This window comes from Chiloscyllium plagiosum, chromosome 1 (genome assembly GCF_004010195.1).
Source record: "Chiloscyllium plagiosum isolate BGI_BamShark_2017 chromosome 1, ASM401019v2, whole genome shotgun sequence".
Lineage (NCBI taxonomy): Eukaryota > Metazoa > Chordata > Chondrichthyes > Orectolobiformes > Hemiscylliidae > Chiloscyllium > Chiloscyllium plagiosum.
The window spans coordinates 39,533,355-39,555,715 of NC_057710.1; the positions used below are offsets into that span (position 1 = coordinate 39,533,355).

Consider the following 22,361-nt stretch of genomic DNA (forward strand, 5'->3'; position numbering starts at 1 on the left):
TTAAACCAGAGATGATATAGATTTAGTCACAATGCATTCTAGTGAGGGGCAAAGTTACAGTAAACTAGATGATGAGAGAAAAGTAAACCTGAAAAAGGCAGCATATGAAAGAGGAAAAGGTGAGGACTGCAGATGCTAGAGATCAGAGTTGAAGAGTGTGGTGCTGAAAAAGCACAGCAGGTCAGGCAGCATCCAAGGATTGGGAGAATCGACGTTTCGAGCACAAGCCCTTCATCAGGAATGCAAAGATGTCAGGCTGATAATTCAAATGGAAATTAGAATGGAAACAGTACATTTAGAGGGAAGTAAGAAGAAGAGTGGCAAAGAAAGCGTATGAGAAAATATTGCAGCTAATAGAAATTGAAAAGTCTTCTGTGAGCATTTAAGTAGTAAAAAGGTAGTAAGTGTATGAGTGGGGACAACTGGATTCAAAGGGTAATCTATGGATGGATGCAGAAGACAGAGTTGTAGCATTAAATGAATACTTTTGCTGTCTCCTTACAAGCCAAAGTTGCAATGTAAGTTGATGTAACTGAGTTGCAGGATAGGCTAAAAGTTGATAAAGGGCAATTACTGGAAAAGTTGATTGTACCTCGAGCTGATTAGTCACTAAATCTAATGAGATATATCTGAGAGTATGAGGGAACCAAGCGTGGAAATTGCCTATGTACTGATCATAATCTTCCAACACTCCTAAGATGCAGGGCAGTAGTCTGAGGATTTGAGAATTATAAGCATCACACTTCTGTTCAAAAAGGTCGCAAAGACAAACTGAGGATTTACAGGCAAATTGGTTTAATTTAAGTGATAGGAAATGTTTACACACAATAATTTTAAATAAAGTTAATAATCCCTTGGCCAAGTGTGATTTAGTTGGGGAAAGCCAGCGTTCATTTATAGTTTCGTGCTTCCTCAGCAAGGCAGCCAACATAATCAATCAAGATGACGGCAGAGTAGGCAGTGTATGGGCTTTGGTGCCTGGGCTTGTCCTCTTTGTCTGCATTTTTTTACTTTTTTTTCCTTCTACCCCTTCTTCTTAAACATATCAGATAATGAGAGATCTTCGGCAGGAGATGGCTTCGATGGGCTCTGGAGCGGCGGCAGCATCTTGGCAGCATGGCTATGGAGTCAGTCAATCAGCTGTGAAACCTGGAGCAGGGCTCTCGTTTCCATGTGAAGCGGGCCCTGGTGGCAGCATGGCATGAGCTGGGACGCCCAGAGTGGGACTCTGGCGATGGCATGTGTAGCAGCAATGGCACATATTTCACTGTGTTTTATATTGAATACGCATGACAATCAAGGAAATTCTAATTCTAATCAAAGACCCCTTCCACTTCAGTTAATCTCTTCCAACCTCTTCCATTGGGCAGAAGGTACAGAAGCTTAAACACATGTAGCTACAGATTCAAAAACAGCTTCCTTCCCACTGTTCTCAGACTTCTGAATGGACTTGTCAAATTTTAAATTTAAATGTTGATCTCACTCTTTGTGCACCTTCTCTGCAGCCATAATATTGTATTCCTCACTCTGCTCTATTACCCTAATTCACTTTGTAGTACATGCAAATCAAAACTTTTCACTGTACCTAGGTACATGTGACACTAATAAATCAAATCAAGAAACAAACTTAATTGACCTATTTGATGGGAGCAGAGATGGTTACTGAGGGTAATGAAGCTGATCTGGTGAAGTTGGACTTCCAAAACGCATTTAATAAGCTGCCACTTGAAGGATTCCAAATTAAAGTCAATGCAATAAAAGAGAGATTGTCAGGATGATTTCAAAATAAATGTTAGAAATACTCATCAGGACCAGCAGCATCTAAAGAGAGACGAACAACGACGACAATTTAAGTTAGCTGGAGTCAGTTGTTGAGGAAAAGCAATGTAGCTTTGTAAATGGATTTTGATTGTTAACTGATCAGATGTGAGAATGGCAAAAAAGGAAGTAATCAAGGTAAACAAAGTAAAAACAGATAACTGGAAATGCTATCGGAGAAAAGAGCCAAACAACTTGAAGGTGGTAATTCATCTCTGTGTGTCAGTGAATTAAATACCAATCCAAAAGCAACATACTGTGGATGCTGGAAATTTGAAGAGAAAATATTGGAAATATTTGGCAGGTCTGGCAGCATCTGTAGAGTTTCCCTGGTGGTACTGCTGTTTTGATCAGAGTGATGCTGAAAAAGCACAGCAGGTCAGGCAGCATCCAAGTAGCAGGAAAATCAACGTTTTAGGCAAAAGCTCTTCACCAGGAATGGAGGCAGGAGGCCTCCAGAGTGGAGAGAGAAATGGGGGGAGGTGGGGCTGGGGAGAAGGTAGCAAAGAGTACAGTAGATGAATGGGGGTGGGAATGGAGGTGATAGGTCAGAGAGGAGGGTGGGGGAAAGTAGCAAAGAGTACAATAGGTGAATGGGGTGGGGATGGAGGTGATAGGTCAAAGGGGAGGGTGGAGCAGATAGGTGGAAAGGGAGATTGGCAGGTAGGACAGGTCATGAGGACAGTGCTGAGCTGTAAGGTTGGAACTGGGGTAAGGTGTGCAGGAGGGGAAATGAGGAAACTGGTGAAGTCCAGTTTAAATAGCCATTAGCCAGGTTGGCCATCAGTCATTAAACATCAAGAGCCATGGAATTTTCTAGTCAGTTCACAATACTGAAACTATACTAAGGCATTGATTTAATCACTTTGAAGCCACCATAACCCCCAAAAAATGTCAACTATTCTTTATCTTCTTTCCTTTTCTCATCTGCAAAGACCATTTTTGCTAGTTATTTATTAAGCAAACAAAAAAAAATAAAAGTTGAGTGACAGTCACAGCAGTCCTCTTCCTAACAGCATTATGAGTAACACAATTCAAGTTAAGATACATGACTGCATTGCTATCTGCCTGGATGCAGAGTGGATAGTCACCAAAATCTAATTTCTGCAAGTTCCACTATTTTGATGCACTGTCTTATTATTCTTATGTGACCCCTCAGAATTGAGGATGACTTGCTTCTGTTCTGGTTCATTGGGGGCTTCAGCATCTGCTGCTTTTTTCACTACAGCTTTATCAAGGTAGAAATCAGATCATGAATGTTTGTGTGTGTATTATCTTATTTGTTTTAAATAATAGCCCTCCCAGATGCTGTTGTACGAATGATCGGTTTTTCTCATGCTTCTGTCTTCAGTATGGTGGAAGGACCTATATAGGATAACTTGTGTCAGATCTTGTCATTTTCAGCATTCATACAAAATGTCATGCATCAGGCTTATTCATCATCAGTTCCTTTATCCTGAAAGATTGGTAAAAGATGTGCACACCTTGAGGCTTATTTCATCTCCAACTGGCTGTGCAGGGACAGGTATAAGTTGGAATCCTCCCTCCCTGAATTCACAAATCTAACTTACTACTTGGTCTCACGTTGTGCATACAAACCTTTACTGAAAGAAACCTGATGTTGTATACCTAGATATTTTAACCCATGAAAAAACAGCTAGCTGACATGGAATCTTGCTGTATTTTGATGAAAGTCAAGACAAATTAAAAGTTCCTTCTTATGACCCTGCAGTACTGTGACTGGTCTAAAATTATTTATCAAATCAAAATGCCCAGGCAGGAATGTGAATCAACAGCTAAGACAGATGTAGCATCTTTAATCAAATTAATAGCTGCTATATCTCAAGTTGAGCCACGTAGTCATTTCTTGCACTTAGAGGCATCTACTACTATATCATTATTGTTTAAGATAATTTCTAACATATTGTGGTATGAGGGAGGCAATGATGTCTTGTTGCTGGACTAAGAATTCAGCGACCACACAGTCATGAGTATAGGAATAGAAGGATAAACCATACAAATGCTTGGCTGGAAAGATGGTGCAGGAGGGAGGGTTTCAGATTTCTGAAATATTGGGATAATTTTTGTAGAGAGGTAAAACGTGTTCTATGGGTTGCATCTGAATGAGAACAGGGAGGTTTGCTGATGTGGTTGGAGTGGATTTGAACTAGATTAGCAGGGGGATCCTAACAAGTAGTCCAGAGGAGAGACAAGCTGAAATGGAATTAGAACAGGGAAGGGTGAGAGGGATCCTGTTAGAGATGTGTAAGATCATGAAGGGCATAGGTTGGATAGTTAGATGCTTTTTCCGCATAGAAGGGTTAATAACCAGGGTGCAGGCATTTAATGTTCGAGGTAGAAGGCTAAGAAGAGAGTTTGAGAATTGTTTTCACCGAGAGGCTCATGAGACGATAGAACTCGCTGTATGAAAGGGAGTTGGGTCCAAAACTCTCAACATTGGAGTAGTATTTAAATATTAACTTAAATTGTCATATGTTCCAGGGCTATGGGGCAAGAGCTATAAAATGGGATTAGAGTAGTCAGATCTTGATCAGGGCAATGTTTGTTGCAAATATCTGAGAGACCTAAGTAATCTTCTGGGGACCCAGTTCAAATCCCACCATGGCAGAACATGAAATCTATAAAATATGGAATTGAAAGTCTAATGTTGACCATGAAACCACTGTCAATTGTTGGAAAACCCATGTGCTTGACTGATCTCCTTTAGGGAAGGAAAACTCCTACCTTTACCTGCTATGGCCTATATATGACAACAGACCCGCAGCAATGTGATTGACTCTTAATTGCCCTCTGAAAAGGCCTAGCAAACCATTCAGTTCTATCATCCACTGAAAAGTCCCAAATAAGGAATGAAACAGATCATATCGACCAAATGACATCAACCAAGGCAGCAGAAACAACAATGGCAAACTCAGCCTTGTAACCAAGCAAACTCCTCATTGCTAACAACAGGGAGCTAGTGCGAACCTGGGAAAGCTATCTCACAGGTTAGTCAAACAGCAGCCTGTCATTGTAATATTCACAGCACAAATGTCACTGGCAGAACAGAGGTACTGGCACAGAGATATACAGCAGGCAGGTGTTGCTCTGGACAATGTCAGCATTCCCTCTCGATCCCATAATGTCTTATGCCATCAATTCAAAAGTGGACAAGGAAATCTACTGATTTCCACATTACTCTCACTGAATGGGGTTTCCCCTATCCACCATCAAACCTCAGAACTATCACCACTGACTGAGTTGGATGAGTTCTAAAGAACGTAACTGCTATACTGAGTCTGCAGCAGGTGGTGAAGGAAAAGCATGCTTGACTTCATCCTCAACAATCTGCCTGCTGCAGATGCACCTGCTCATGACAGTATGCATGGGAATGACCACAGCAATGACCTGACTTCACATTGAGTATTCCCTCTTTGCTTGATTCTATTAGTGTGCTAAATGGGATAGAATTCAAACAGATCTAGCAATTAAACACTGGCCATCCATGAGGTTATGTGGGCCAGCAGCACTTGATGAATTGTACTGCAGCTCAGTCATGGCTGGCAAAACGGTGGCAGTGTGGCAGCTCAACGTGCAGGCTCCTCAATCCAGGAGCCCGGAGTTCATCTACCCGGTCGGGTTACTTTTTCTCTATCTATGCCTTTTTAAACTGTTTCCATTTATTATGATACCTTTTAATGACTTTAGCAGAAAATGTCTTCTGCCAGCCCAGGCCCAGTGATGAGGTAGCTTCCACCTGCCTGGAATGGTGATTATAGACCTGGAGCTGGTGAGACTCTCCTGGTGTGTCAGTCTTGTAAGCGGGGTGGTCTCGTCCTGGCATGGCGGTCTCGTCTTGGTGTTGCAAGACGGTCTTGATCCATTCCTGCATGACTGTTTCAGCCCAGTTTTCCAAACCTAGAAACCGTTAATTGAACTTTTATTTTCTTTCTTCTTCTTACTTAAAACTCCTGTCACTAATTTAGAAGCCGTGGCATGGCGACGTATAACATTTATCATTGTATTTAAGTTGTAAAATTATATGTGACAATAAATTGCTATTCGACTCTATGCTATTCTATCACCTACTCAGCCATTACCATCAAACCATGCGATCAACCCAAGTTTAATGAAGAGTGCAGGAGGGCATGCCAGGAGCATCACCAGGCATATGTAAAATGAAGTGACAATCTGATGAAGGTGCAAAACAGCCTTATGTATGCCAAACAGCACAAGGAGCAAGTGATAGCCAGGGCTAAGCACTTCCACACCACCAGATCAGATCGAAGTTCTGCAGTTTTGCCACATCCAGTCATGGTTGAAAATTACATGAAACACTGATAGAGGAACCTATACAAATGTCCCCATCCTTAATGGTGGGAGAGCCCAGCATATCAGTGCAAAAAATAAGGCTGAGGAATTTGTCGCAATCTTCATCCAAAAGTGCCGGGAGATCATCCCTCTCAACCTTCTGCCAGTTCGAATAACTGTACATGATATTAAACACCAACAGGAGGTCTTGGATACTGCAAAGACTACGAGCCCTGAAAAAATTTCAGCAATATGCAAGTCCCAGAACTAGTAGCAAGTAAAATTTATACCCCACGAGTGCCAAGCAATGACCAGATCTGTACCTTATGATGATGTATTTTTTCTGATTGGTCATTTTCTACCAAACATGGTGCACTGGTAGATTATCAACAAGAAAGAAAATATCATGTGGCTGATAGCCTGTCTTCTAATTTCACTCCTCACTCTACATTTCATTTACCAACTGACAGTCAAATCTAGATTTTCCTTTTCGTAACAGCAATGTTCAATGGAATTGTGGTATCAAATACTGTTTCAGAAAGCCAAAATATAACGTAAAATGAAATTCAGCATTGAAATAGTTACTTCAGGTTGTTGATTTTCTTGCTGTGATGGGGTGATCAACTGTCTTGTCAAGAAAATAGATATTTATGTCACCTGTATCATGATTAATTGGAACATTATTGCTCACAGAATGAAATCACAGTTATAACTATAAGTCAGTTCACTATTTCTTTTAAGGGTAATGTTACTTTATTTATTTGAATTTCTTTATACTTGAAATAATAGGTTAGAAGACTTGAGCCAATTTAAATTTATGAAAACACCATCTACATTGGATAATCATTCTCTGATTTAAATATTCTTTAATTAAATGTTGAAGTAAGTAAATGGAAGACTACCTAGAATTTTAATTGGCAGTGACCCCATTTTTAATAACTGTAGTAAATCAACTATGTTATAGGCATAACTATAGTATTTTAGAAACTATGTATTAAGCATGCATATTTGAGGTGGCACAGTGGCTCAGTGGTTAGCCTCATAGCACCAGGGACCGGCGTTTGATCCACTTTTGGGTGGCTGTGTAGAGTCTGCACATAGAATTATAGAATCCCTACAGTGTGGAAGCAGGCCATTTGTTCCATCGAGTTCACACCAATCCTCTGAAGAGCATCCCACTCAGACCCACCCCGCTTTCCTGTCTTTGTAATCCTGCATTTCCCATGGCTAATCCATCAATTCTGTGCAAACTCCCCGCATCCTCTCTTGTCTGCATGGATTTTTTCTGGGTGCTCCAGTTTCCTCCCACAGTTCAAAGATGTGCAGGTTAGATGGATTTGTCTTGCTAAATTATCGATAGTGTCCAGGGATGTGCAGGATAGGTGGATTATCTATGAGAAATGTAAGGTTACAGGCCTAGGGTTGGGGGTTGGGCTTGATTGAAACTTTCAGAATTCTCAGAGACCTGGTTGGAGTGGATGGAACTAAGATACTTCCACTATTATGAAAGACTAGGACCCGAGGGAACAGACTGAGAGTGAAGGGACAGCACCTGTAAAACTGAAATGAGGAGAAATTTCTTCAGCCAGAGTACAGTTAATCCGTGGCACTCATAGCCACAAAAGGCTGTGGGGCCAATTCACTGAGTGTATTTAACACAGATGGTTTCTTGACTCATAAAGCAATCAAGGAGAGAAGGCAGGAAGAATGGAGTTCAGAAACATGTCAACCATGATGAGTGGCAGAGCAGACTTGATGGACCAAATGACTGAATTCTCCTCCTACATCTTATGGTCTTATTGCTTTTGATTTTGTCCCTTTGACAATGAGGGTGCTCAGTGTCATGAACAGTTGGTGTTGATTTAGTGGAGAAGACATTTGCTGCTTGCCATCTTGGTAATACATTGGATTTTCAAGAAATAAGGAAGCAAAGGCATTTTTGATTAAAACATTTCTAAACACAAGGGATTACTTACAGTTTTAATTTTTCTAAATTCTTCAAGAAAATGTATGCATCAACACAAAATTAATGTTCTTTAACCTATTCTGGCAATTCACTTTTTTTGCTCAATCTTGAATGTGGAATATGTGAAACATTTTATATAATAGTAATATTTTGTTGAATCTGTAAATAAATCTCTAGTTATCTTAATATAAATAGCAAAGTTAAATTTAAACTTGAGTGCATTTTGAGAGTTTTTCACAGGTCAGTTTATCAGTTAAATCCAGGAAGTAAATTTTTCATATTTAGTTTATCTTCTTTTAAAAATTAATGTTCTTTCCACAGATAAATCTTGTGGTTATTTGAAATAACCACTGCAATTTCAAAAACAGAATGTGCTGTAGAAACTCAGTAGGTCTGCCAGCATCTGTGGAGAGTTTGAGAGAGGTATCGTATTGACTTTGAAGTATTAACTTTTATCTCTCCATAAATGCAGCTAAAACTGCTAGGTTTCCTCAGCACTTCTTATTTTTGTTTCAGGGCCTCAGCATCACAGAATTTTGATTTGAAAATCAGTTATGCCATAAGTTCAAGCAATGCAGGCTTCAATCAGCATTATAACATTAATTTTGACACTTGTCAGTTCAAACCTGGAAATTGTCCAGATCTTTCTGCATTTGAACATGGACTGTTTTTGTATCTGTTAAGTATGAATGGTGCTGAACATTGTGCAATCATCAATGAACATTCTCAATTCTAACCTTTTGATGGAGGGAATCATCAACGAGATACTGAAGATTGTCGAGTCCAGGACACTACCTAGCCAAACTCCTGTACAATGCCCTAGTGCCAAGAGAGTGACTGACTGCTTTAGATAGTTCAGGGTTTTGGAAGATGGAAAGTGTGATGGTGGGGGCTGTCAGGTCCTGCATGTTCCAGCGTTTGTCAAGTATGGTAGGGGAGGGGGTGGGGACGGTAGTCAGGGGTGGATGTGGATGCAGGTGGTGGGGGTGCAGCTTGAATAGAGTATTGTCAAGGGAGATCAGGTCTACTTAGTTACAGTCTGGGGACGAGGCTGACTCAGGGAGGAGTGTGGCAGATTGTGGTGTTGGGTCACAGAGGACTGGCAAGGTCAAACCAGTAGCTGTGGCGGTCAGTGGCAAATCAAAGTATGGTATCATTCTCTAATGTTTCTTGGATAGCTGGTAAGCTTAACTGAGTTAGAACCCTCGCAAGTTTCTAACCTTAAGGTGCTTTCTCAGAGGGTTCCAAGCACAGGATAATTGCCTATTGGAAATTTCAATTTCTTGGGCATTTCCCATGGAGTCAGCTTCATCAGAGATTAGCCTCATTGTTCCAATTACTCTTTGGCCATCGACATTTCTTTAACTCTTCCTTTTTTCCACGTGTCCATTTGTACTTCTCTGCCTTTTTTTCTAATCAACCTGTTCAGAGATGTTATTATACACGTGTGGAACAGGTGGGACTTGAACCAGGTCCAGGGATAGAGACGTTACCATCATACCACAAGAGGGCCCTTTATACACCTCTAATTCTGGCCTCTGACACAGTTTCATCTGCAGAGAAAACATGTATTTTTATGAAGTTTTTTTGTCTTGCACTGATTAGAAGTCACAAGAATACCAGTTCAAGAGCTGTTGAGATAAGTTAAGAGATTGATTGTCAATCAGCATTAATGGATGCATTCTCCATGGCACATTTCTACCAACCAGAGTGCACATGCTAGCCAATCAGAACTCTCTCCTTGTGCATTCTAAATATTGGTTGATCTCTTGAATTGATATTGTTGCAAAATATCTTGGAGTGCAAGGTGATAAACGATGATTAAAGACATTATTTTAAAGCAATGTGCTCCACCATTTTAGCCAAGGATTCATTTACCTAGCTCTGCAATTCTCCTCTTCATCTCTCTGTCTCTCAATATCACTTATACCCCTTTAAATATTCCTCTTGATTTTCTAACTTAGTATCTCCTCTGTGGCTCAGTGTTATTCTTTCTTAAATAATGCTCCTGTGAGGCAGTATATCAATATCGGTTTTCAGTGCAAAATTCTCTAAAACTCTTGTACTATGCTGTTTTCTTATTCTGAATTAAGCTCTACGTAGTGACATGTATTTTGCACTTTTGTTGATCAATATTATGTGATTTGTCCAGTGCATTGAACCTTAATTCTTTAGCTGATTGATCTGTGAATGAAGGGCAAAACTCTTTTGTGTCTTGACACGACCAGGTACTATTCTTGTTTTTACAACAGAATATTGGGAAAAAAATCAAGTTTCCAAATGCACCTTATATTTTTGTAAGGAAGTTTCTAGCCTGATCTTCTAGCTCAATTGATTGGGATTGTCTGATTCACTTCTACAATACATTATAAATTATGTGTTGCAATATATATGTTTAAAAGTAGTCTTTTTAGCTAACATCCATTATGTCATTAGGTATGTTGCATAAACAAACAAAATGTGCAAACTGGAAACATTTTCATAGCCTATGTATTTTTTTTCAAAAATTAGAAATCATTAAATAATTGCAGTAGAGTTATTCCTACATTTCTTGTGGATCATTTCTGACTATACACATGGCTTTGCTTTTTCCTCTAGAGTGAGGTGGCCATTTGCTGGGACAGAGAGCGCTGAGGTCAGGGCCTTGCCTATTGATCGGTATTCCTGCCTCTCCACTATAGCATTTGCTTCATTGGTTCCTTTCAGGCCTGCTCCAATACATTAGAATAGAAATCCATAACCAGACTGTGCTCATCCAAGCAGGGGAAGAAACTAAATTAAATGCTATAAAACAATCTTGGCTTGGAGTTTGCACCAATTCATCTTGATCTGAGATGTCATGCTGGCTCACTGTCCAAGCACCTGGGCTAAAGGCTGCGCAGAACAAAATATAAGGACCTTGGCTTGTTCATTTGTCAGCAAAGGAGCACAGGATCACCCAGCCACTGCTTGTGCAGAGGTCAGCTGACAGAACAATCAGAGTGAGGCTGGCTGTGCCCAGTCATTCTCTAAGTTGTAGGTTTTTGTATATTTTTTGGCCCAAATGGCTGTGTCCACATTTGTTTTAACAAGAAATAATGGGTCATTGAACATTGCACATTCTATACAACAAGGTCATAGGGAGAACAATATCTCAAAAACAAAAATGAGGTCAGGTTATGTCGGGTGATTTTTTATTTCACAATTTTGATTATGAAATTTAACACGATACCAAGTTAATTCAGAAAAGTTTACACATTCACAAATTACAAGCTTTGGCTTTATGCAGTGGCATTTTACATCTATTAACCTGTTCAGGTGCTGTGGCAAGCGATCGATTATTTCTTGTTGTGTATGTGATAATACACATTTTCTGTTCTGTTTAGTTTACACAGCTTCCATCTATAATGCATTCTTTACTTCAAGATAATTGTTTCCGATTTACCAACACTCGTACTTCCAAATGCAATTCCATACAAGGGTGTATTAGTATCAGTTTTAATAATCCAACATACAAACATTTCCTCATACTATTTTATTTTGGCCTGCATGTGTCAAACTTGTGTACAACTAGAAATACGAACGAACTCAAGAATGAAACCTGCTCACAACCCAGGGACTGTCTGTATTCTATAAGGTGTTAACTGTTCACCTATTTTACACCATTTCTTGAAACAGGCCTTGCCCCTGTTCTTGAAATAATGCACATTATCAAAAAATTAATTCTATACTTGAAGCAATCTAGCTGCTGGGATAAAATAACTTTTTACTGCACCATATGAGTTCTTCTTAGATTTAGAATATTAATCATGGGTTATCATTTTACAGACTAGAAGCAGTTGAATGTTATGACTACTTCCAGGCAAAATTCACCAATTTGTTACAGTTCCAGATGGCATCTCCAAATTCCATACTGCATGCCTCATACCTCAGGGGAAGCGATAGCCTGGTGGTATCACTAGACAATTAAACCAGAAATTGGGCTCATGTTCTGGGACTTAGGTTCGAATCATGGCAGATGGTGAACTTCGAATTCAATTTTTAAAAATCTGGAATTAAGAATCAGCTGATGATTATGAAACTATTGTTGATCGTTGGAGAAATCCATCTGGCTCACTAATGTCCTTTAAGGAAGGAAATCTGCCATCTTCACGTGGTCTGGCCTACATGTGATTTCAGACCTACAACCTTCCAGACCCAGCACACACTTAGTTCAAGGGCAGCTAGGGTTGCAGAATAATGCTGACCAACCAGTGATGCCCAAGTCCCACAAGTGAATAATAAAAGAAAATTGTCAAGCACCTGGGTGAAGAAGGATGAACTGCCCCCCTTCTTCATTCACCCCCCCCCCCCCCAAATTTGGTCACAACAAGGTTAGTTTTCATAAGATCCCTTCCCTTTAAAGGATACCTTTCTGCTATCTCCAAGGAATTAGGTTTTAAAAAGAGCTGATTTAACTCTGCTTTCTTGAGTTTACAAAAGAGTGAGTTTGTTGCTTAGTGGCTGTGATAAGAAATAATATTGCAATACACATAGACATAGATTGGGAAAGAGAAGTGAACCCAAAACAAAGTTTTTTTAAAAAAAATTGACAGATCAGTCTCTGGGTTATTTGTGCAAAGTAGATGGTAGAACATTGTGGTTGGTATAGTTTATGTTACTGGTAACATTGATATTGGGGTTAAACAGTCAATTTTGAGATTCTTAGCTCTGCAGATTGAAATTCCTTTCTCCTGGCTCTGTTCATCATTGGCTGATTAGCAACACTCATAGTGAGAAGATGTTGTGTTCTCTTTATTTGCTTGCAATTGAGGGCTACTAAATGGCTGTTCTCAAGACTTCAATCTTCACAGCACATGAATCCACACACAAGAAGATCAGGCCTATAACTTGCTCTAGCAAAGTTGAAGCTTGCTTTTATAACCTGTTTTGTTTTGTATATCTCTAGCAGCATGAGTAAGTAGCCTCCTCTTGAGAGGGAGTTAGGTACTCAGAGTCAAACAGCAGGGAAACTGGCTCTTTGGCCCAACTCACCCATGCTGACCAGGTTTCCTAAACTGAACTAGTCGCATTTGTCTGCGTTTGGCCCATTTCCCTCTAAACCTTTCCTATACATGTACATGGTGTAATTGTACCCCCCTTTACCACTCCTGCTAGCAGCTCATTCCATATGTGCACTACTTCTATGGAAGAAGACCCCTCAGGTCCATTTTAAATCTTTCCCCACTCACCTTAAACCTAGGGCTTCTAGTTTTGGACTCCCTTACCCTATAGAAAAGACAGTGGCTATTCACTTCATCTGTGCAACTCATGATTTTATAAATCTCTATAAGGTCACCCCTCAGCCTCCTACACTCCACAGGAAAAGTCCCAGCCTATCCGCTGCTTCTTCTAACTCAAACACTCCACTCTTGATAACATCCTTGTAAATCTTTGTTTTTTACCCTTTCTAGTTTAAGAACATCCTTCCTGTAGCAGAGCAACCAGAATTGTATGCATAACTCTAAATGTGGTTTTCCTAATGTTTTTTACAGCTGTAACATGATGTCCCAACTCTTGTATTCAGTGTTCTGACCAATGTGCTAAGTGCATTCTTCACCACCCAGTCGACATGTGATGCCACTTTGAGCCTCTCATTATCTCTTTCTCTTTAGTCGTTCTGCCTTCTGACTCTGTACAGCTACTGCATGCCAGAATTCCTCTCTATCTATCCACTGAATTTCTATTCGGAGTCATCTTTTTCTGTATTGCTTTTTAAAATTCCATGTTGTAATGAGAAGTTCAGTATGTCCATTAGTGATCCATGGTCATGATTTCTTTTTTAAAAAGAAAAGCATAATAATGTCAAAGTGAAGTTTCAAATGAACTAGTTCCTTAGTTATGTTTGCTACATTTTTCTTCGGATAATAGGTTCTGGATTAGGAATTGCTGTTTATAATTGCATCTTAATATTTTTGGTATTTTGTGCCAATTTAAACAGCATACATAGTACAAGTCTCAGTTTCCAGCACTGTTTTGAAGGAGGGTCACTGACATCAATCCTTAACTCCATTTTCTCTCGACTGATGCTGCCAGACCTACTGAGTTTCTCCAGCAATTTTTGTTTTTATTTCAGATCTCCAGCATCGGCAGTTATTTGTTTTATCTTGAGAAACTTGACCTTCTCTATTTTTGTAATCTTGTCCAACCTTACAACTTCTTCACAACATCTCATTCTTCCAAGGTAGTCTACTTTTGTACCCGCTATATCTACTCCACTGTGAGTTTGGCCTTCAGCTATTTCGGTCCTCCAGCTCTTAAATCTCCCCTCTTAACCAACTGCATTTACCAAACTTTTAGGAGTATTTTGTGACAGCTCTTTGGCTCATTGACAATTCTTATTCGATTATATTCCCATGAATTTCCTTGGGGTATGTAAGCATTGAAGGTGCCATGTAAATATAAGCCACTATTGATAAACAAGTTGCAAAATTCAGTGCTGTTTGTAAAAACCAACTTGTACAGTACAACAGTCTATTTGTGCATAAATGTGTGGAATCAGTCAGCAGTTAAAATGAAAAATATTACTCTGCTGTAAGATTTGCAATCATACTTTACATTTTATTTTTCTTTTAACCCTTCCATCCATTGCTAAACTTCTTCCCTCCTTTCTAGAAAACATCGGGGTATAATTTAATGACCTGTTGATGTTTGCCTCTTGTACATGACCTGCAAATACCCTGTGGACTGGCCAGCATGGGACTGTAAAATTCCACTCTGTTGTGTGCCCTTGCAGACTATTTACAGGTTACTTGACTCACTGCGCCATCACAGATAATAACTCAGACATGTTTTCTCAAGATGAGTACGTTTCAGTTGGCAATGTCAGGCAGAAATCCAAAACAGGAGCCTTGGTTGATCTTCCCATGCTCTTAATTATAGTCGGTGAATCTTACTGTAACATAGTTACTGCTGTCCACATGAGTTCAGCGTACTGAATTTACTAACAGCCTGAATTTCAAACCTGGCCTGTGTTAGACATTTTCCCTTCATTCGGTGACGAGTGACATGTTGACACAACTTTAACAACATCACAAGCTAACGGTGTCTTGACTGTATATACTTACTGAACAGTGAGGTGCTGAGCTGTGTGGAAAACGGAAGTTCTACTTTGAGGAATCACCTGGGCTACCAATGGAATCATTTATTCAGCCATTCTCTGTCAGGATAATAGTGGAGGGCATGCAGTGTGTTAGGGAGGCAAGATTGGCTACATTCGCAATCCTGGTTAAATATCAGCGAACCATTCTATAACATATGATTTGATGATGCTTGAGTACATGTGCTCAGCTGTACATTATCAGCACACAGCCTGCCTCCCCAAACCTTCTCCAACTTGTTCTGTGGAAACGTTAATTCTGATTTCTCTTCACAGATGCTGCTTGGCCTGCTGAGCTTTTCCAGAAAGTTCTATTTTTGTCTTCTCCACCTTGTGACATTTGATGTCAAAGTTAATATTTGAATAAAGGACATGTGGAAAAGTGGATTGGTAATGTGGAGCCAGATCCAATGCAAGATGCATTCTCAAGAGAGAACAAAGTTGATTGATAAAGATTTCAGTAGACAATCAGCAGCTTATTTTTAGTCCGTGCAGTGACCGAAGAGGAAGCTACTCAGAAATTCTGACAATAAATCTTGTTTCTTTATACTTCTTTTATCTTAATGTGGAGAGACTGAAGAATCTAAAGTTGCTGTCTTTTGGAAAAAGATAATTTGGTTTAAACTTGAAGTTTTCAATGTCAGTAAGGGTTTGAGTAGTAAATAAGGTTATTTTCAATGATAGAACAGTCAGTGACCGAAGAAAACAGACTCGAGGTGATTGAGAGATAAGCAGAGCTGATGTAAAGAGTAAAGAGTTTATGAAAAAAGTTATGATCTGAGAGGGTGGAGGATGCAGATTGAACAGAAATGTTGAACAGCTAATTGGGTTGGATTGGATTAGATTAGATTCCCTACACTGTGGAAACAGGGCCTTCGGCCCAACAAGTCCATACCGATCCTCCGAACAGTAATCCACCCAGACCCATTCCCCTACCCTATATTTACCCCCAACTAATGCATCTAACACTATGGACAACTTAGCATGGTCCATTCACCAAACCTACACATCTTTGAATCTTAGAATGGATAAATTCATTAAAAACAAGATTTTGCAAGGCAAAGAGGAAGGGTGTAGGACTAATTGGAAAGCTGCTGAAAGGATCAACACAGATACAGAAGGCAGAATGACCACCTGTGCTTTATCAACTATAATTTTCTGTTTAGGTTAATCCAGTGGCAGTACATTTATGTGGCAGTACCATGTGTCATGGTGTGAATGTGACTGTTCTTTATCGGTTAGTTTCTTAGCTTCAGCCAAGCGTATGGTGAGGGATACCTCATGCAAGAGAAACTGGTAGCAGTTAGCCCATTGTTGCATCTTTATGTCAATGGTGGGGCCTACCAAGTTTGGCTCCATGGAATCGTCATAGAATCCTTACTGTGTGGAAGCAAGCCATTCGGCCCATTGAGTCCATACTAATCATCCTAAGACCATCCAACCCAGACCCACAGCCGTACCCTATCCCCGTAACCCTGCATTTCCTATGGCTAATAGACCGAACCTGCACGTCCCTGAATATTATGAGGAATTTAGCATGGCCATTCCACCTAACCTGCACATCGCTGGACTGGGAGTAAACCAGAGCACCTGGAGGAAACACAGACAGAAATGTGGAGAACATGCGTGCTCCACACAGATGATTGTCCAGGTCCCTGGCACTGAGAGGCAGTAATGCTAATCACTGAGCCACAGTGCTGTCCTATTACCCTTTTTGAGTGTGCTGCTGGTTCAAACAACATCTGTGGTAGTATCAGTGGGACCTTGTGTTTGTTTTGCCTACAAGCGACACTCAGTAATACAACTCCCAATGACTTTTATTGTTGAAATGCCTTGTTTCTTATGATGAACATCTCTGACTAGCCCATTCCTAGATTCCCTTTGGAATGTGCCACATTAAATCCTGGAGCTTCCTTCCAAACAACTTTGTTGATATACCTACACCACATGTGCTGCAGCAGTTCAAGCAGGTAAGTTATTCCACCTTCCAAGAGCAAAGGACTTCTTCTAAAATGGAAGGTTTGTGCTAGTATCCTAAAGGTAATGTTAATGTGACATGATATTCTTCTGTCCATTCACTGTCTTTAGTAATTATTATTTGTCAAAATACTTGGTCAAAACATTGGGAGAGAGTTATGGGCCTAATGCTTTGATATATGTCTAAAAATGGCTGTTAGTCCTATTAACAGAGAGCACTTAACACATTCATATTACATGCATTTTTCCATTATTTTAATGTGAGCTTAATGCTTTTGCTAAACTATCAAAGTGTCAAATGTAAGTGTTGAGTATTCACTTAGTAATTTCACTGCAATGCCTTCTAAACTATTAGCTTTAAAATGGTCTGCATTAGGGACTTAATGGTATTAGGAAATCCACATGAAGAAACCTATTTCTTGAAATGTATGTTCAATTTATCCTCATTCTTTAGGTACTCAAAATTGCTGTGATGATGAATTTGTTGCAAGGCATGAATTAGAAATGAGGTGCACATTGTTGGTTGTTCACCTGTATTCTGTTTGCATCTTGAGCATTTTTTAATGTTAGATGTTTTATATAAATGCAAGTTGCCTATATCACAAGCATAAAGTAGAACCTTTGAGAGTTACATCATATGCTACCTTGCTTGTCAAAAAAAAATCAAATTTTATATTATTGACACAATTTTGATATTGGCTGGGGAGCCACCTGTGCAATTCAGCTGTGTTAGTACACCTCTTAAGTTGGAATATAAGTGTGCTGATACTAGCATTTTTTTGGCCTGCTTCTGATCTGTATATCTCTTCTGTAAATAAGGATTATTTACCACTTATATATTTTTAAAAATTCTTACATGGAATGGGGGCATCATTGACAACATATATTATCCATCTGGAAATTTCCCTCAAACAGAATGGCTTGCAAGGCCAGATCAGATAAGAATGAAAGATTTCCTTTGTTAAAGGATTATGATCAAGTTTTTTTTTAACAACAATCAGTGGTCATTTCATGGTCATCACTAAGACTAAATAGATTTCCTTTATTTATTGATTGTGTTTAAATTGTCTCACCAGTAATGCAGAAATTTGAATCTATATGCAAAGGAATTTTCTTGGCCTCTGAATTACTAGCCCAGTGACATTACCACCACGCACCTCTTTTCCCTATTCAGGAATAAATTTGGAAAACCATGAAAAGAATGAGGGCTGAAGGTTCTCTACTGAATAATGAGATTTCTGAAACTGCAAGGTGAATTAACTGACCAAGTTGAGATACTGGGTCCAGTTGGGACAGAGTCCACTTGTAAATCAGTTGCAAAGAATTGTGACTTATCTATTTTTCCTTCCTTTTATAGTTGTGTTTAGCCGCTGGGTTCAATACTGGGCCTCAACTATTTACAATTCATATTAATGACTTGGATTAGGAGACTAAATGTATGTGAAATAAATTTGTTGTTGATGCAGAGTTGATACAAAGCAAGTTGCCAAGCAAACAAAGAGTTTGTAAATTAAGTGAATAGGAAGAAATATGGTAGCATGAGTGTAATATGGATAAATAAGAATAGGCAGGATCGGTTCTTCAAAAAAAGCATTTTCTTAGAGGAGAGAACCTGCAGAACACTACAGTGCAAATGATCTGGGTGTCACTGGGGCATGAGTCCAAAATATTCATATGCAGATGCAAGAAGTAATTAGGAAGAAACATGGAATTTTGGTATGTTTGTTGCAAGATGGAAAAAGTAGAAAGTGTAGCTACTCCTGCACAGTGCCATTTTGAGTACTTTGTGCAGTTCTGGTCTCTTTCCTAAATAAAGTGCATAGTTGCATTCGGAGCATTTCAGATAAGACAGTTCCTCAAATTAAGGTATTCCTTCTGCAGTAAGATTGAGCTGAGTATGTTGAGCCAATAGACTTTGGAGTTTAGAAGAATGAAAGCTGCTGTTAATGAAACTAAAAAAAATTAAGATCTGTTCTGAAGATGAATCACTGGACTTGAAACTTTAACTCTATTTCTTTCCAAAAATTCTATCAGACTTGCTGAGTTTCTTCAGCAATTTCTGATTTTGCTTGAGATCCTGAAGTGATTTGACGTTGAGTGCTGAAAGAATGTTATGCATTGTGGGGGAATCTAGGACTAGGGTATGGTTCAAAAATGGAAGATACCTCATTTAAGGATGAGGTGATTTCTTTTATTCAATAGTGGTTAGCTTTTAGAATTTCCTTCTCCAAAGAGCAGTAGAGACTGAGTCATTCATATATTCAAGTCTAGGTTGGATAATTTTTTAATTAACAAAGGAGTTGAGGGGAATGAAGAGGCAGCAATGCAAATGGAGTTGAGACCACATTCAGTTCATCCAACTGGTGACTGTGTAGAGTTTGCACATTCTCCCCATGTCTGCATGGGTTTCCTCCCACTGTCCAAAGATGTATAGGTTAGCAGGATAGACAGTACTACATTCCCCAGAGTGTCCAGGGATGTGTACATTGGGTGGAAATAGTCATGGAAAATGCAGGATTACAGGGATTGGGTAGGGGGTGGCTCTCGTGGCATGCACTTCAGAGTGTCAATGTGGACTCGATGGACCAAGTGGCCTGCTTCTACACTGTAGGGATTCTGTGATTCAAGATTTCTTGAATGGTGGAGCTGGCTTGAGGGACTGAGTGGCCTACTTGTAATTCATATGTTGTTGTATAAGTAGTGAATGGTTGTGACTGTCCAATGCTGTGTAGAAATTCAAGTTGCTTTTATGGAGATGACCCTTAACTTCATCAGTTTTGATAATTGTACTGTTTCACATAAATAGTTCTCTTTTTGTGAACTTGAATAAAAATTATTCAAAACAAATAAATGGAACAATATCAATGGTCAGCCATTTTTTTGGCCAAGCTTTGCATAAGTGCTAATGCCTATCCGTCTCCAAAAATATTTGTCTTCTGAAAGTGTGTCAGAGCAGAAATAACCCCTAGATAAGAGCTTCTCATTTATTTGACTTGGTATAATATGAGAAAAAAAGTATGTACATTAGCATATTTACTCTTGTCTTTGGTTTCTATTTTAGGCTGTTTGCCAAGTTTTCTTACACAAACAAAGAAATCATCGTCATCATACGAGGAACGCCGCAAGCAGGCTACAGCCATTGTCCTTCTCGGTGTCATTGGAGCAGAGTTTGGTGCTGAGATTGAACCTCCGAAGCTGCCAACTCGGACTCGGAACACCAATCAGGTGCCAGAGGGCTTTGGACTGACCAGCGGAGGGAGCAACTATTCCCTGGCTAGACACACTTGTAAGTACTTGGGTTTCCCAAGATTCTTTTCATGGTGGAGTTACAGATTTAAAATTGATTGTTTATTTTGCAATTGACTGGAATTCTGTTTCAACAACTGATTTTGAAGTTTTACAGGTTTTGTTACTATACGTTTTTTTAAATTTAGATGCATAAGTATTTCTAGTTATTGTCAAAGCCAAACTTTATAAATTTCAGGCATCCACAATGTGTCCTTCAGCAACTGGCTTCACCTCTAATACGTAACAGCATCTCAAAAGAAAGAACCTGCATTTCAATGACAAATTGTTACATCTCGAAATGTACCATTTTGTTTCATATACTTATTCCAGTGATTTGTAATTAGTTTCTTATTCGATAAATATAGCAACCATTTTGAGCACACGTTCCCACCAATATATCAAATATGAAATCAGTAATAGTTAATTTGATTTTAATGGTGATAAAACTAGGAGGAATCATGACTCATCAATGCCCACATTCCATGGATAAATATAAAAAGAAAGTTTTTGTATGCAGGTACTGACGGACACTATGTTATCCGTGGCAACAGCCTCTATAGTACTTTTCTGAGGCTTGATGAACTCCAAATCAAAGTTCATAAACTGGAGGCCTAGCTTTGCTTACTGTGACCCTTTGTTCTGAGATTATGCTTTCTAGTCCTAAACCCTCCCACAGTTGAAAACAACCTTTCTACAACTAACCTGACGAGTTGAATAAGCTTGCTTCTCATTCTTCTGAACTCCGAGTACAAGCACAACCCACTGAACTTCTCATAAGACAGTCCTTCCATACCCGAGATCAACCTACTGAACCTTCTCTGGATTACCTTTAATGAAGTTGTATCTTTCCTGAAATTCCTAATGTTTCAAGTGTAGTGTGACTGCTAGTATAGTTTTAAAAAGATCTCCCTATTTTTGTACTGCATTCCATTTGAAATAAAGGCCAACAATCTATTTGCCTTCCCTGTTACCTAAAGAAATGGAATACGCACAAAAACTCCAAAATCTCTCTATTGTAGTTTTCTGCAGTCTTTCTCAATTTAAATAATAGTCAGCTCTTCTATTCTTCCTGCTAAAGTGCATAACCTGGCAGCTTTCTACATTATATTCCATTTGCCAAGGTTTTAACCTACTCTCTTAACCTGTATATATTCCACGGCAGACTATTAGTCCCATTCTCTGAACTTGCTCTCCCATCTATTTTTTGCAAACTTGGCTATCGTGCATTCACGTTCCCTATCCAAGTCATCAATATATATAGGGAGAAAGCGAGGACTGCAGATGCTGGAGAATCAGAGTCGAAAAGTGTGGTGCTCTAAGGAGCAGGAGAGTCAACGTTTCAGACATAATTCCTGATGAAGGGTTTATGCCCGAAACATCGATTCTCCTGCACCTCAGATGCTGCCTGACCTGCTGTGCTTTTCCAGCACCATGCTTTTATATAAAATATATTGTAAATAATTGGGGCCCCAGCACTGATCATTGTGGCACTCCACTGCTTACATGTTACCATCCTGAAAATGCCCTTTTTGTCTCAACTCTGTCTTAGAGTCATAGAATCATAGAGATGTACAGCATGGAAACAAACCCTTCGGTCCAACCCGTCCATGTCGACCAGATGTCCCAACCCAATCTAATCCCACCTGCCAGCACCCGACCCATATCCCTCCAAACCCTTCCTATTCATATACCCATCCAAATGCCTCTTAAATGTTGCAATTGTACCAGCTTCCACCACTTCCTCTGGCAGCTCATTCCATACCCGTACCACCCTCTGTGTGAAAACGTTGCCCCTTAGGTCACTTTTATATCTTTCCCCTCTCACCCTAAACCTATGCCCTCTAGTTCTGGACTCCCCGACCCCAGGGAAAAGACTTTGCCTAT

The 22,361-nt window shown here is 39.5% G+C and overlaps 1 protein-coding gene across 5 annotated transcripts in view; it reads left to right on the forward strand.

The window, feature by feature from the left end:
- Positions 1-22,361, forward strand: part of LOC122540110 (WD repeat-containing protein 7) — a 674,231-nt gene that overhangs the window by 364,876 nt on the left and 286,994 nt on the right. For all 5 annotated transcript variants that reach the window (XM_043675451.1, XM_043675605.1, XM_043675690.1 and 2 more), the window contains one exon: positions 20,251-20,475. In XM_043675451.1, the coding sequence (XP_043531386.1) occupies positions 20,251-20,475 (225 nt within the window). The remainder of the gene's footprint in view (positions 1-20,250; positions 20,476-22,361) is intronic.